General features: G+C 35.5%; 1 protein-coding gene across 3 annotated transcripts in view; it reads right to left on the bottom strand.

Moving 5' to 3' along the window:
* Positions 1-4345: 4345 nt before the first annotated feature.
* Positions 4346-15294, bottom strand: part of STXBP5L (syntaxin binding protein 5L) — a 260367-nt gene continuing 249418 nt past the window's right edge. For all 3 annotated transcript variants that reach the window (XM_039843137.1, XM_039843139.1, XM_039843138.1), the window contains 2 exons: positions 10621-10841; positions 4346-10060 (listed from right to left, as the gene is read on the bottom strand). In XM_039843137.1, coding sequence (XP_039699071.1) covers positions 10019-10060; positions 10621-10841 — 263 coding nt within the window. In that variant the 3' untranslated portion in view covers positions 4346-10018. The remainder of the gene's footprint in view (positions 10061-10620; positions 10842-15294) is intronic.

The raw sequence follows: 15294 nt of genomic DNA, 5'->3' as shown, positions 1-15294 counted from the left end.
CTTGTGGGTGTGGATGTCTATTTCTCTTCCCAGGTTTGGTAAGGTTTCAGTCATATTGCTTTAAGTGTACTTTCTGTCCCTTTCTTTTTTCCTTCTGGAACTCCTACAGTGTGGATAGTATTTCTTTTGATTATGTCCCTTATGTTCTGTAGACTTTCTTTACTCTTTTGATTTTCTTTTTGCTTCTCTAACTGGATAATTTCAAATGTTCTGTTTTCCAGATAACTGGTCCTTCATTTTGTATGGTTGAGTCTCCAGATGGAGCTCTTTATTGAATTCTTTAGTGCAATCATTGTATTTTCAGCTCTAGGATTTCTGTTTGTTTGTTTGTTTGTTTGGATGGATGGTTTCTATTTCTTTGTCTAATTTCTCATTTTGTTCATGCATTGTTTTTCTAATTTCATTTAGTTGTTCTTGTAGTTTAATAAACTTCTTTAAGAGGATTATTCTGAATTCTTCAATCTTTATTTCTTTAGGGTAAGTTATTTGAGCTTTACTAATTTCCTTTGGTAGTGTCCTGTTTACCTGATTTTTTTGTGATCCTTGATGCTGTGTGTTGGTCTCTATGCATTTGAGTAAATAGTTCTGTTTTCCAGACTTTACAGGTTCACTCTTGTAGAGGTAGTTCTTCACTAGTCTGCATGGCTTGGTGTTCTGGATGTGTCAGGTGGTAATGTCCTTGGGCCTGTGGGGCTTACTGTCAGGGTCTTTTTCAGGGGAAGGCCACTGCCCATGCTTTGTGGTCGAATGGAGAGGGGTAATGCTGGCTGAGTACAGTTGATTAAGATTGCTGGCTTGGTTCACTGCCCCAGTGAGGCAATAGAATGGGTTCTGTGGTTGCCTAAGTTCTGTGGTCAGTCTTCCTAGATGATTGGGACTGGGTATTATACCCAACAACAGGTATGGCTATGAATTAGCTTCTCTGTCATGACAGGGCAGCAGAATGAGCCCCAATGCCTGCACTGTTCATTGGGGAACCAAATCAGGCTAGACTGCTCACTAAATTTCCTGGCCAAATGGGGCCACCAGTTTTGCTTTAAAGATGGGGAAAGACCTGGGCTGTGTTGTCTTTTCCCATTCAACTACTAACCAGGCCCGACCCTGCTTAGCTTCCGAGATCAGATGAGATCAGATGTGTTCAGGCTGGTATGGCTGTAGACTGTGCTCTCTTTTCAAGTGCCAGTATAAGTAAGGCTGTAGGATGGGCTGTGAAGCTTCTTGTGTTCTGGTTAGGTCCCCTAGTTAGGGTGAGGGTATGTATGTGAAAGCTATTATAGTGTGGGGCTAAGAATCAGTTTTCCTACCTGAACAGGGCCCCTTACAGGCTCAAGGACAGGTAAGGTTCTTGTTTCAGACTCAAACCAGACAGACCTGTGTGGCCTATGACAGATGGAGCCACCATCTTGGCTCTGCAAATACAGAGGTTCTGGTTCTTCATTCAAGTGCTGCTATAATCAGGGCTGTAGGGTGGGCTACTGAGGTTCCCAGGAGCTCTGGTTAGGCTTTCTGGTTAGCAGGATTGGAGACTGTATTCAGCAGTGGACAGGGTTACAGATTAGCTTCCCTGTCTGGGGGGCAGAGTTGCAGAGCATGGCACCATGTCCATATGTCTCTTGTTTGGGTAGCTAATCAAACATATTTGTGTACTAAACTCTCTGGCTAGCCAGAGTCACTAATTTGTCTCTGCTAGATGGGCAGAGCTGCTGGCTGGGCTCTGTGCTTAAATGCTGCTGGGCCAAGCCGTTTCCCAGGTGCTCAGGGAAGGCTTCTTGGTTGGGTGGGGCCTGGATATACACTGAGCAGTTGGTGGGACGATGACTCAGCTTCCCTGCCCAGATGGATGGAGGAGAGCAGAGGCAGGAGAGGTGCACACCAGGCTCCAGGGGCAGAAAGGCTTTTCATTTGAGATCCTAAGTAAGGCAGACCTGCACCCCATCGAGTTCTCTCTTCAGACTGCACCACTGTCCAGGCTCTGCAGATTAGTAAAGCCTCTGGTTGGGACTACTCCTTAGGCATTGTAGGTAGGACCCTGGTCTGCCGAGATCTGAGTGCTGGTTGTTGTAAGCCCCTCTCACCTTCTGTGTCATAATCTGATCCCTGGTGGCCAAGCCCTGCAGATTCCCCTGTGCAGAATCCACAGAGATCCCAGTAAGGCAAGACTAGAGTGGGACTCCCAAGAAGGGACCCATAATGCTCAGTATCCACCCTAGGCTCTCTTTTCCCACTGGAGGAACCGTAGACTCAGGGGAGACCTCTCGATGTGGTGCTGCACTAGCCTGGGGAAGAGGCAGTGCGATTAGTGTCTACCCACTCCTCTTATCCTTCTAATGCAGTCTGTCTCAGTCTCTGTGGTGCAGACAGATGCTTCAGTCTCACCTCCATGTTCTAGAGTTTTCTTGGTGTCTTGTCAATGAATAGTTGTTAGTTGTTCTTGTGATGGTGAGTCCAGTTAGGAATGCCCTATGTTGTCATTTTAGTGATCTTACTCTTTAATTTGTGTTGTTTCAACCAGTAAGTTTGTAGTAATTTGTTATAGCATTAATAGGAAACTAATACATGCATCATAATGAATTACCAATTACATTACTTCTTTCAAAGTCTATCCATGATCGGTCACTTCACATTTGTCATTCACTTTACACACAGACAGTAAAGCATGTAGCAGTGCTGACTCTTTGTCTCCCAATGTTAAATCTATGTGACATTTTACAAAAATGAGTAATCAAAAGAAGAAATTGGCTAAATAAAAGATGCAAGTGCATCTGAGAAATAAAAATGATACTACTATAAGTGAAATTCAAATTGAACAGAGTTATAGAAGAAATATCTTACTGTAGAAATATTGACACGGATGCCATTTGAGATACTCTAGATGTGCAACTTTCAAAACTTAGTGAAGGCAAAATTGTCTGTGTAAATGAGGAAAATGGTTGTGACAAAAAGGATGAAGAGGAAAAAATCAATACCTATCAAACTTAAAAAGATCAAAGATATCTATCAGATATTAGGACATATTTTAAAGATATACTTTAATAGTTTGATAAAGACACAGAAATAGATTACTTGAGAACTTAGAAAACAGACATATGTATATGTCAATATGAAAATGTCATTTCAAATTAGTCATTCAAAAATAGGGGCATAGTGATAACTTATCCATTTGTCAAAATATCAAGGTAGATCCTTATTCTAAAATTATGGATGGATTAAAAGCCTGATATAACAAATAAAACTATGAAAGTGAAGAAGATATATGGGAATGTTTATTATTTTATAGACATAAAGGCCTTTAAAACAAAGTTCAGAAGTCAAAGTTAAAAGATTATAAAATCTGACTACATTAAAAGAAAAATTCTCAATATGAAAAAATGATGACATCATGACACTGAACAGTCTAACCTAGGGGCCAGGGCATGATAAAGAATCCAAAAAGTTCATCCATAACCTAGTGGAGGCTGAGTTAGCAAGTGAGGATCACAGGGCCCTGCCCCAAATACTGAATGCAGATACGTGAAGTGTGAGCGATTTTAATTCAACAGAGGTGAAGAGGTAAATGGATCCTCTTGAGAAAATTCTTGAGGAGGATCCTGGGCATTTGGATTTTATAGTCTCTGTCTTTAAATTTTTATTGTTAATTAAAAATCTGTTTATAGCCTTGGGTTGGTTGGTTGGTTTTCTTCATTTTTATATGGAACAAAAAGTAGGAGGGAAATTGTGGTGGTAGGAAATTTTCCCTGAGATAATTAGACAGCATTTGGAAGAATATGATTAGTTGGCTAAGGTCACCATTTAGATAATTAAAAGAAAGTTCCAGAAAAGGAATTAATTGTTTAATTGTACAGATGAAAGCCAGGGGAGCAGGAGAAGAGTGCACTCTTTCTGGGGGACTTTCGGTGGTGGTAGGTTAATGAATATTCCTTATAACCACTAGATGGTGGTATAAGCCCATAATAGCTTTTTTTTTTTTTTTTTTTTTTTGCCTGCAGAGATTAATTCTTGGGCTTTAAAGAAGTAAAGAAGTAAGGTATGAATGTTGAGTTCATAAGTACATCTTATTCAGCCTCAGTTTCTTATGCTGCGTTCTCACCAAACTTAGTTTTAACTTGCACAAGGTGAAATCAGTCAACATCCTCAAAAATTGTCCTAAAGTCTTCCAATAAAATTACACATCTCCCCAATTTGATGGAGGTTTGGAATGGCTATTTCCACCCTTTTGGAGTTTGTGGAACTTGTGTTTATTTATTTTTTCCTTTCTCTTTTTAGTTCAAATATATATGATGTACATCACTCCCCTACCCACCTCCCTGCCTTTTTAAAACAATTATACTTTGTAAAACCATGGTTCACAGTGTTGTCAATGAGTCTTACCTCTGTCCACATTTAATCTTGGCAAAAATCTATAGTAGTGAATGACATCATAACATAAGAGAGCATCTATGTACAAACATATACAATTTTATTGATATCTCTACAGACTACAAGAATTTTAAGTATAGTCACAATTGCTGAGTGCAACAGAAAAATAGTAATTTGTCATTTTCTGAAAAGATGCAAAAGTTCTGAAGATGAAAGAAAGATACATCAATGATATCATCTGTTTCTTATTTCCTAGAATAAAACATCACATAATTAAGTACTAAAAATTATAGGTTATTAGAGATTTTGATCCTGTGTACACTTGTCCATAACCACCACCTAGTTTATTTTCTGGCTTTGCAGTTGAGAAGGGTGGGCCAATGCAAGAGAGGAACAGTATGAGGGAGCGATCTCTCTTGGATTTACTCTGAGTATTATGGCCTTGGATGGGCAGACTCTCCCTTTTTGAAGGTGAAAGCACTCTTTCAGGGCATTGGAAGCCAGACAGTGAGTTAGAGGCATTCTTTCCCCTTAAACATGTCTAGTTATTAAGAAAATGAATCCAAGTGGCCCTGGGAGCTAAGACAACAATCAAAAAGGAAGAGTTGTCCTCCCTTCTTGCTAAGATCAAGTCCAATAAAATATACCTATAACAGAACAGGTACCTGGTACCCATGTCTCCACAACAAAGAATGAATAATAAATTTGGACCTGATTTAGTAAATGTTTTGAGTATTTCCACTATCGAACTATTGAGATTTAGTTTTCCACTTGGCTTTACATGCTGTTGAATTTCTTATGATATTTCTGGTGTTTTTTGATGTCACATGCATAAGATCATCAAAACCTAGATGTCTGAATTGGAATAATTAATGGTCAAGTCACATAGGAGAAAATCACAAAGACAGAGTTAAGAAGTTAATGGGGCACTGTCTGGTCAGAAATTTGCACAGAACATTTGTTTTGGTTTGTGACAGAATAGATATCAATCCAGCTAACACTGTATCTCCTACATCTTTGCCTCCCCTGACCCCTCAGAAGTAGAGCTTGGATACAAGCCAAGGTAGACAAACATGTTTTCTTTAGTTGGCCATAAAGCAGTGGTTATCAGCCTTGGCTGGATATTGAACTACCTTGGGACTTTCAAAAATACTGATGTTTAGTTCCCACTCAGATTTTGATGTAATTGGGAATTTTAAAAGCTCCTTAGGTGACTCTTAGGTACAGCCAAGGTTGAGAATCACTTCCCTACATAAACATAAATAAAGGCAACCTTCTGTGCCTCTGGTTCCTCATCAAAGACTCTTCCACTTCACTTTGGCTCCCATGTCCCTCCCCACCCCAATCCTCTTGCCCCAAATTGGCACTTCCTCTTCCTTTCCCAAGTCAGAGCTTGCGTATTCTGCATTTCATCCCTTCAGGGCTATGTTGTCTGAAAATATATACACTAAACCTGCTACATGACAACCGTGCTTCTTGGAATGGTGCAATCCAAATACGTGACTTACTGGCAAGTATTTCTGGCACTCTGGCCAGTGTGTATGTGAAATAGTACCTAGTCAAAAACACAGTTGGGGCTACAGTGGGTAGAGGCGAAGAAGCTGTGAAGGCTACCATGTTTTTCCTGATGCAAAGAGCAAGGTTTGATAGGAATGTCTGATTCCTTTTGGCATTGCCCTCTCTGAACAAAAGTGGTTCAGTTATATCTTCCTACGGGAACAGGCTATAATCACACAGATTTACTCCTGGGTTGTCCTAATGATCCTAAACCAAGGAGAGGATTTTTATTTTACTTTTCTAGACCTTCTTCATTTTTCCTTTTGCCAAACATTTACAACCAAGTATCTCAAAGAGCTAATCTTGATTTTCTTCAACCAACTTAGGGCATATCTTTTTTTTTTTTTTTCCAGCATGGTCTTCCCTTAATGTGGATAACAGACAAATGGTACCTTTAAAACTGTACACAGGGCTCACATAAAAGGACTCCAGCAATAAACTTGTTCCTTTGCAATCCCTTAAGGTCTTCAAGGAATAGAGACCTGGATTCTGATTTATTAACTCGAGAATCATTTAAAGGCTATATAAAAGATTTGAAAAATTGTCTTTATGACTGAATTATCAGAAAACATCTCAGTCAGTTCTGTAACTGTCCTTCCAAAGTTAGTCAAACAATGACCCTGATGGTGACTGGGGCACTAAGTCTGAGTCTCAATGAAGTATAGGAAGCAAAATCAGTAGTACTGCTTTTGTAGGGGATTAAAATCAATGATAAATCAGTCATCCTTTTCTCTAAACTCTGAGGTTAAGGGATGATTTCATGATAGGGATTATTGCTTATTATTTGAATCAGAAAAACAAATACTTCTGGCTTCTCATTGATGAATAGAAAGCAAAAGCTTATTTTTGTTCCTCTTGGGACAACAGGAAGGGCTTATCTCTTGAGGGAGTCATAGGGAGATAAAGTCAACTTATAGAAACTGTGGTTTGCAAGTCTTGTCTTCTGATGCCACCCTAGCCGATATAATTTTGATGACAACTGAGGCTCAGAGTCATTTTCTCTATCATTGTCCAAGTTAGAAGGAGTATTTTTCTTATGTTCAAAAATAAAGGCAAGACATTTAAATAGTATAGAATAGAGATATAAAGAATTACATGGATCAGTAGTACTCATTTGCCAAAGGTGATTATGATAAAGATGATGGTGGTGGTGGTGGTGTGTGTGTGTGTGTGTGTGTGTGTGTGCGTGCACATGCACACTATGGTGACTGCAACAGAACAGAAATGTTCAAAGAGAAAAACATCCATATTAGATTCTTGTTATTGCTATCTCTTTGAATTATAAAAATAATTTTGATGCAGTAAAACCTCATTTATTTGTTTTCCACTAATCAGGAGTTTGTGGGGTAGTTACCCTTATATTAAGAAAGGGTCTATAAAAACAATATTGAAAGATGCATTTAAAAAGAACCTATTCTTTTCAAGCATTTCAGAAGCACCTGTTTACTTTCAATTGATGTGCTTATTATAAACTTTTGATCTAGTCATTAAGCCAGAGTTTTAAGCACTTCTACTGTGAAATGTAATATTGTCCTTTTTGGCAATTTCTCTCTATGCTTTAAAATACTTAGTAAATGTTATTTTTTACTGATTCATATAAGCTTTCTCCAAAATAGTATTTTATTGCATATGAACCATACATATAATTTTGGGTATTATCTTGTCACAACATGATGCAGTTATGATGCTTAATTTATACAAGGCATATATTACATATTCACATTTAATCTGTCTTTAAATGTTGTAGAGCAGCGGCTCTCAACTGGGAGCAATTTTGTCAATGACTGGAGACATTTTTGATTGTCATGACTTGAGGGTAGCTACTGGCATCTGGTGGACAGATGCTGGGTATGCTGCTGAACGTCCTATGGGGCAAAGGACAGTCCCCCACAACAAAGAACTTTCTGTTAATAGTGCCACTGTTTAGGAACCCCGATATAGAACAAGTTAAATCAAATCATATTGGAGACTTCAGAGATATTCATTAAACTTCATGCCACTTTGGACTAAATTTCATTGTTTCTAAAATAATATTTTAGGTTTTTAAAAGTTTTTTTTTTAATATAGAAATGATAAAGTATCTGTTCAGAAAATCAGAAAACTGGGTCTTTGAAAATGATGGTATAAGTAGTGCACTGCATTTGACTACCAATGTTTTCCAAATCCTGGTCTCAAGTTTCTTTAATATTTTTACTACATAATTTTATGTATCATATTTGTATTTCCAAATCAGGTACTGTTCACTAAAGCTGTTCACAGGAATCTGGAGAGATTCATGAAAAAGCTTTTATGAGAAGTCAGGAGAATTCGAAGACTTTGAGACATGGTATCCTGGTATATTTTTGCTCTTCTCAAAATTACTAAGAACATTTAAATGAAGTACCACTTGAAACAAATTCATTAAAAATAAAAAAAAATCTAAAAAAATCCAGGAAATACTATTTCTAGCAATTAAAATAACCTGGAATTAAGGTAATTCTCAAATAATTCTCAAAAAAAAAAAAACCCCGTAAATGTAGATATAATAAGAACCTGATTAATCAAAGTTCAGTAAGCCAAACCCATTAATTTTTTGAAAAAATTCTTTTTGAAGGAACGACATGTTACAAGATAGCTCCTGGAATCTGCACATATTCATTTCTATGACTTTGCCTTCCAGACTCATGTTAAATAATGACAGCAGGCATCTTTATTTTGTTTTGGCTTTAGCAGTTCTCTGTTGAGTTATGATAGATACCGTTTTATCATGTTAAGAATATTCTTTATTCCATTTTAAAAAGAGGTTTTAATAAGGAATATATGTTTGGTGCCTATTGACATAATCCTGTGGTTTATATTATTTAGCCTGAGTGAAAAATTATTGATTTTGTATCATTAAATTATCTATATATTTCTGTTATCCATAATGGTGACTGAGGCCAAGATAGCAAAAACACAACTACATTTTATAAAGATTTTCAAAAATAAGTATTGAACTAAAAGTATTCCTAATGAAAGCCCTTGTTAATCAGAAATGTAATAAATCAGAATCCTTTTCCCAAAACATTAACTGAGGTTTTACTGAATCATACCGAAGAGAATGACCAGTTTGGTGTGTGTGTGTCAGGCTGCAAGAGCACCTTCAGATTGAAGACCCCACTGGGTTTGAACAGTAATATACTGTGTAATTAGCAGACAAGGATACAAATGGAGCATTAAAAATATGTCACTTTAGAAACTGAAACCAGACTGTGTGAAATCAGTTCTCAAAGCTAACTGCATTGTTCCTGTGGTCTAGTTTCCCCAAACCCATCGTCAACATCCCTACAGAGAACAAGCCAGGCTGAAAAAATGCTTTGAGGTGACTCAACACTGCATGGTTTGTGACTAAAAATAGCAATTTGTTCTGAATGTGATAGAAATGGAAATAATTGTGTTAGGAATAATTTTCTATACTGGCAATACTCGATTATGACTGAAAACTGTGAATGATCTAAAATATTATGGAGAGAGAGGAACGTTAATCAGACTCTTGCCATAAGAATTCAATAATGTTTTAGTATAACGAAAGTTATAGATGGGACAAAAACTTTGGTTTTCTTTTCTTTTTCTTTTCAGTTGGGTATGGCAAATATACTTGAAATGCACTGATAACTTCTAATGCAGATTTTTTAAATTGTCAGATGTGGCCCAATTTATAAAAATAGTTTACCATTAAACTTTTTTCTTTTGTCACAACATGCTTTTTTCTTTTCCTCTTAAGATGTTAATTTATCATGCAAAGATTTTTTTCATTAAGTGCATTAATGCTTTTGTTTGTACAGGAGTTTTTCAAATCAGGACTCCCTGTAGTTCCTAAATGTAAATCCTTAGCAAATGACATGCCAAGATGATAGCTCCATTCCAGGTGGGAAGAGGCAAATTCAGCCATACCTTGAGATTTTAACCAGGGTTCCAGCCTTTCAGTTGTAGTGTCTCTGATAAGTCTCTCTTATAATAACTTCAGATGGACTGTAATGGAACGTTTTGTAGAAGAAACTGGCTTCTAGCAGTTGAATAGTGATGCTGGGAAAAAAATTGGTTTCCCTGAATAATGGTTTCTCAAAGCAGTCACAGCTTTAGAAGTTCAGAATTGGTACCATTTCTTATCCTTATATTTCAGCATTAACTGCAAAGAAAAAATAGTCACCATAAGATGTTAAAAAAAAAAAAAACTTTAAATGCTAATCAATGCAAGCTCATATTGAGTTAACCATGAAAATCTAAGTAAATCTCAAACTTATAAAACTTCTCTTATAAAATAAAGTACATATAAAAAAAGTTTAAAAAAAAAACAAATCAAGCTGTAAGGACTCAACTGGCAGGAAATGATTTTTAATGATTAAGACAAAAAGGAGTGTGTGGATTCCAGCCTCTCTTGCCCCTCACGCCTTGGGGGATCGTGTCATCTACCTAAGCATCATTTTAGCAGATGATGCACAAAGTATAACTAATGGGTAATTTTTAAAAATTATCCCCTAAAATAAAGAAGTATCAACATATTTTTTAAAAATATTTTTCTCTGAAATACTGAGGAATTGTAATATATACTGTAATGAGATTCAGATTATTTTGCCTCTTACACAGGAATACTTACAGTGGAATCTTTGTTTAAGCTTTCTTGTGCAGAACCTAAATGTTTAAAGTTATTACTGTATGACGATGCCTATATTTACTTAGGTAGTTTACCTCATGTGCATGTTTGGAAAACGCTTCTGCACTGGTCATCATGCCTGCAGTTTTCTCTTCCAGCTCTCCTAGCCTTTGTCCTCTCTCATCAAGTGCGATCCGTGCTCGAGTCAGCTCTCCCATCACCCCTCCAGCAGCGCCTTTCATCCCTTCTATACCACCTGGTCCAGGAATGTGTTGCGCAAGGCTGCGAGATGCTTTTCCTGCTGTAGCTTCCCCAACTATGAATTTAAGCCATAGCAATTTAAAACATTTGTCAGTAATTCACACAGTTATAGTCAAGTTTATCACTTCAGTACTTATATTACATTCTACTGTCATAATTCTCCAGTTAGAGACACATATTTGATCCTATCATAGATATTTGGAGATGTTAGCACTTACCCAAGAAAAATGCCTATGAAAAAGACTTTGAGAGATATTGTTGCCATTTGCCTTTTATTGTGTGTGTGGCTTCCATACAATATAGCATAATTACATTCTTTTAGTTATTTATTTTATTTTGTAATTACAGTTGACATACAATATTATATTAGTTTCAGGTATACAGCATAGTGATTAGACATTTATATACTTCATGGAGTGATCACTCGATAAGTCTAGTACCCATCCAACATCATACATAGTTATTACAATGCTATTGACTATATTCTCTATGCTGTACTTTACATCCCTGTGACTATTTTGATAACTAGCAATTTGTCCTTCTTAATTCCTTTAACTTTTTTCACTCATCTCCCCAACCCCTCTTCTCATCTGTAACTATAAATTGGTTTCTGTTTCGTTTGTTCATTTTTGTTTTTTAGATTCCACATATAAATGAATATGGTATTTGTCTTTCTCTGACTTATTTCACGTAGCATAATACCCTCTATATTCATCCATGTTGTCAAAAATGGCAAGATTGCATTCTTTTTTTTTATGGCTGAGTAATATTCCATTGTAGATACATCCACATCTTCTTTACTCATTGATTTCATGAACACTTCAGTTGCTTCCATATCTTGGCTATTGTAAATAGCAATGCAGTGAATATAGGGTGCATATATTTTTTCTGAATTAGTGTTTTGGGTTTCTTCAGATAAATACCCAGAAGTGGTATTGCTGAGTCATAAAGTTGTTCTATTTTTAAATTTTTGATGAACTTCCATACTGTTTTCCACAGTAGCTGCACCAATGACAGTGCACGGGGATTCCTTTTTATATACATCCTCACCAATGGTTTTCTTTGTTGATTGATGATAGCCATTCTGACAGGTGTGAGTTGATATCTCATTGTGGTTTTATTTTGCATTTCACTAATTAATCATTAGTGATGTAATTTGGGGCATCTTTTCATGTCTATTGGCCATCTTTATGTTCTCTTTGGAAAAATTCAGGTCCTCTATCCAATTTTTAATTAGATTGTATTTTTGGTGTTAAGTTATATGAGTTCTTTATATATTTTGAATGTTAACCTCTTATCAGATGAATCACTGGTGAATATCTTCTTCCATTCAGTAGGTTGTCTTTACATTTTGTTGATGGTTTCCTTCACTTACAAAACCTTTTAGTTTTATGTAGCCCCATTTGTTTATTTTGTCTTTTGTTACCTTGATTGGGGAGACATATCCAAAAAAATATTGCTAAGAGGGATGTCAAAGAGTTTATTGCCTATGTTTCTTCTTGATGTTTGATGGTTTTGGGTTTTAAATTTGATTTTTAATCCGTTTCAAGTTTATTTTTGTATATGGTGTAAGACAGTGGTCAAGTTTAATTTTTTTTTTTTTTTTGCATGCGTCCAGTTTTCCCAGCACTATTTATTGAGGAGACTGTCTTTACTCCATTATATGTTCTTGCCTCCTTTGTCATAGAGTAATTCCTCATACAGATATGGATTTATTTCTGGGCTCTCTATTGTGCTCCATTGATCTGTGTCTGTTTTTATGCCAGTCTCATGTTGTTTGATTATTATAGCCTTGTAGTATAGTTTGATATCAGGTAGCATGATACCTTGAACTTTATCTTTCTCAACATTGCTTTGGCTATTTGGGATCTTTTGTGGTTCCATATATATTTTAGGATTATTTGTTCAAGTTTTGTAAAATATGCCATTAGTATTTAGATAGGAATTGCACTGGATCTACAGATTGCTTTGGATAGTACAGACATTTTAACTAAGTTAATTCTTTCTATCCATGAGCACTGTACACCCTTCTATTTATTTGTATTTTCTTTAGTTTCTTTCTTCAATGTCTATAGTTTTTTTTTTTTTGAGTACAGGTCTTTTACCTCCTTGGTTAAGTTTATTCCTAGATATTTTATATAATTGTAAATGGGATTGTTTTCTTAATTTTCTTTCTGATGGTTTGTTATTGGTGTATAAAAATGCAAGCTATTCCTGAATATTAATTGTGTATCCTGGTACTTAACTGAATTTATTTATTCTAACAATTTTTTGGTGGACTCTTTAAGGTTCTCCATACATAGTATCATGTTATCTGCAAATAATGACAGTTTTGTTTCTTCCTTTTCCAATTTAGATGACTTTTATTTGTTTTTCTTGTCTGATTGTTATGACTAGGACTTCCAATATTATGTTGAATAAAAGTGGTCAAGGTGGACATACTTGTCTTGTTCCTGATCCTAATGAAAAAGCTTTCAGCTCTTCACTGTTAAGTATGATGTTAGCTGTGAGTCTGTCATATATGGCCTTGATTATGTTGAGGTATGTTCCCTCTATCCTCTCTTTGCTGAGAGTTTCATCATAAATGTCTGCTGGCTTTTGTCAAATGCTTTTTCTACATCTATTGATATGATCGTATGATTTTTATCCTTCATTTTGTTCATGTGGAGTATCACATTAATTGATATGCAGATATTGAAGCAACCTTGCATCCTGGGAATAAATCTCACTTGATCATGGTTTATGATCTTTTTAAGGTGTTGCTGAATTCGATTTGCTGCTATTTTGCATCTATTTTCGTCAGGGATACTAGCTTAAATTTTTTATTTATTATTATCATTTTTTTGTCCAGTTTTGGTATCAGGGTAATGCTGCCTTCATAAAATGAGGTTGGGAGTCTTTTCTCCTCTTCAATTTTTTTGAATGGGGTAGGTATTAATTCTTTTTTGGATGTTTGGTAGTATTTACCTGTGAAGCTGTCTTTTCTAGGACTTTTTTCTTGTTTGGAGTTTTTTGATTGTTGGTTCAATTTCATTAGTATTTATTGGTCTGTTCATATATTTTGTTTCTTCCATACTCAGTTTGGAAGATTGTATATTTCTGGGAATTTATTCATTTCTCTCAGGTTGTTCAATTTGTTGGCATATAATTGTAGTATTTTTTTATAATCCTTTGTATTTCTGTGGTGTTGGTTGTCATTTCTCTTTCATTTCTGATTTTATTTATTTGGGTCCTCTCTTTTTTTTCTTGATTACTGTGACTAAAGTTCTATCAAATTTGTTTATCTTTTCAAAGAAGTAACTCTTGGTTTCCTTGATCTATTTTTTTGTTTTATTTAGGCTCTATTTCATTTATGTCCACTCTGATCTTTATTATTTCATTCCTTCTACTCACTTTGAGCTTTGTTTGTTTTTCTAGTTGCTTTAGGTGTAAGGTTAGATTGTTTATTTGAAATTTTTCTTGTTTCTTAAGGTAGATCTGTATTGCTATGAATTTCCCTCTTAGAACTGCTTTAGATGTGTCTCATAGGTTTTCAGTCATGTGTTTTCATTTTCATTTGTCTCAAGGTATCTTTTGATTTTTTCCTTGATGTCATATTAACCCATTCATTGTTTAGTAGCGTATCATGTGGCCTCCATGCGTTTGTATGATTTTCGGCTTTCTTCTTGTAATTGATTGCCAGTTTTATACCATTGTGAATGGAAATGATGCTTAATATGATTTCAATTTTCTTAAATTTATTGAGACATGTATTACATTTGGTCTATCCTGGAAATAGTTCCAAGTGCACTTGAAAAGAATGTATATTCTGCTGCCTTTGGGGGAAGTGCTTTAACATATCAATTAAATCTATCTGGTCTAATGTGTCATAAGACCACTGTTTCCTTGTCGATTGTATGTCTGGATAATCTATCCATTGATATCAATGAGGTGTTAAATTTCCCTACTATTATTGTCTTACTGTTATCTCTCTTCTTATGTCCATCAATATTGGCTTTATATATTTTGGTGTTTCTATGTTGGGTATGTAGATATTTACAAGTTACTATATCCTATTGTTGGATTGATCCCTTTATCATTATGAAATGACCTTCTTTGTCTCTTGTTCCAGGCTTTGGTATAAAAATCTAGTTTGTCTGATATAAGTATAGCTACTCCAGCTTTTTTTTTTTTTTTCATTTCCATTTGCATGAAACACCTTTTTCCATCCCTTTACTTTCAGTCTATACGTGCCTTTCAGTCTTGTGGGCAGCCTATGTATAGATCTTGTTTTTGAACCCATTTAGCCACCCTATGTCTTTTGAGGAGAGCATTTAATCAGTTTACATTTAAAGTAATTATTGATAGGTGTATAGTTATTGCTATTTTATTAATTATTTTTATAATTTTTAGTTTTTATTTTCTTGCTCTTTTCTCTTGTACATTGATGACTTTCTATAGTGTTGTATTTGGATTTCTTTCTCTTTATTTCTTGCATGCTGCAGATTTTTGGTTTGTGATTACCCTGT

The sequence above is a fragment of the Pteropus medius genome, unplaced genomic scaffold (assembly GCF_902729225.1).
Source record: "Pteropus medius unplaced genomic scaffold, Ma_sr-lr_union100, whole genome shotgun sequence".
Lineage (NCBI taxonomy): Eukaryota > Metazoa > Chordata > Mammalia > Chiroptera > Pteropodidae > Pteropus > Pteropus medius.
This window is presented reverse-complemented; position numbering and strand designations above follow the sequence as displayed.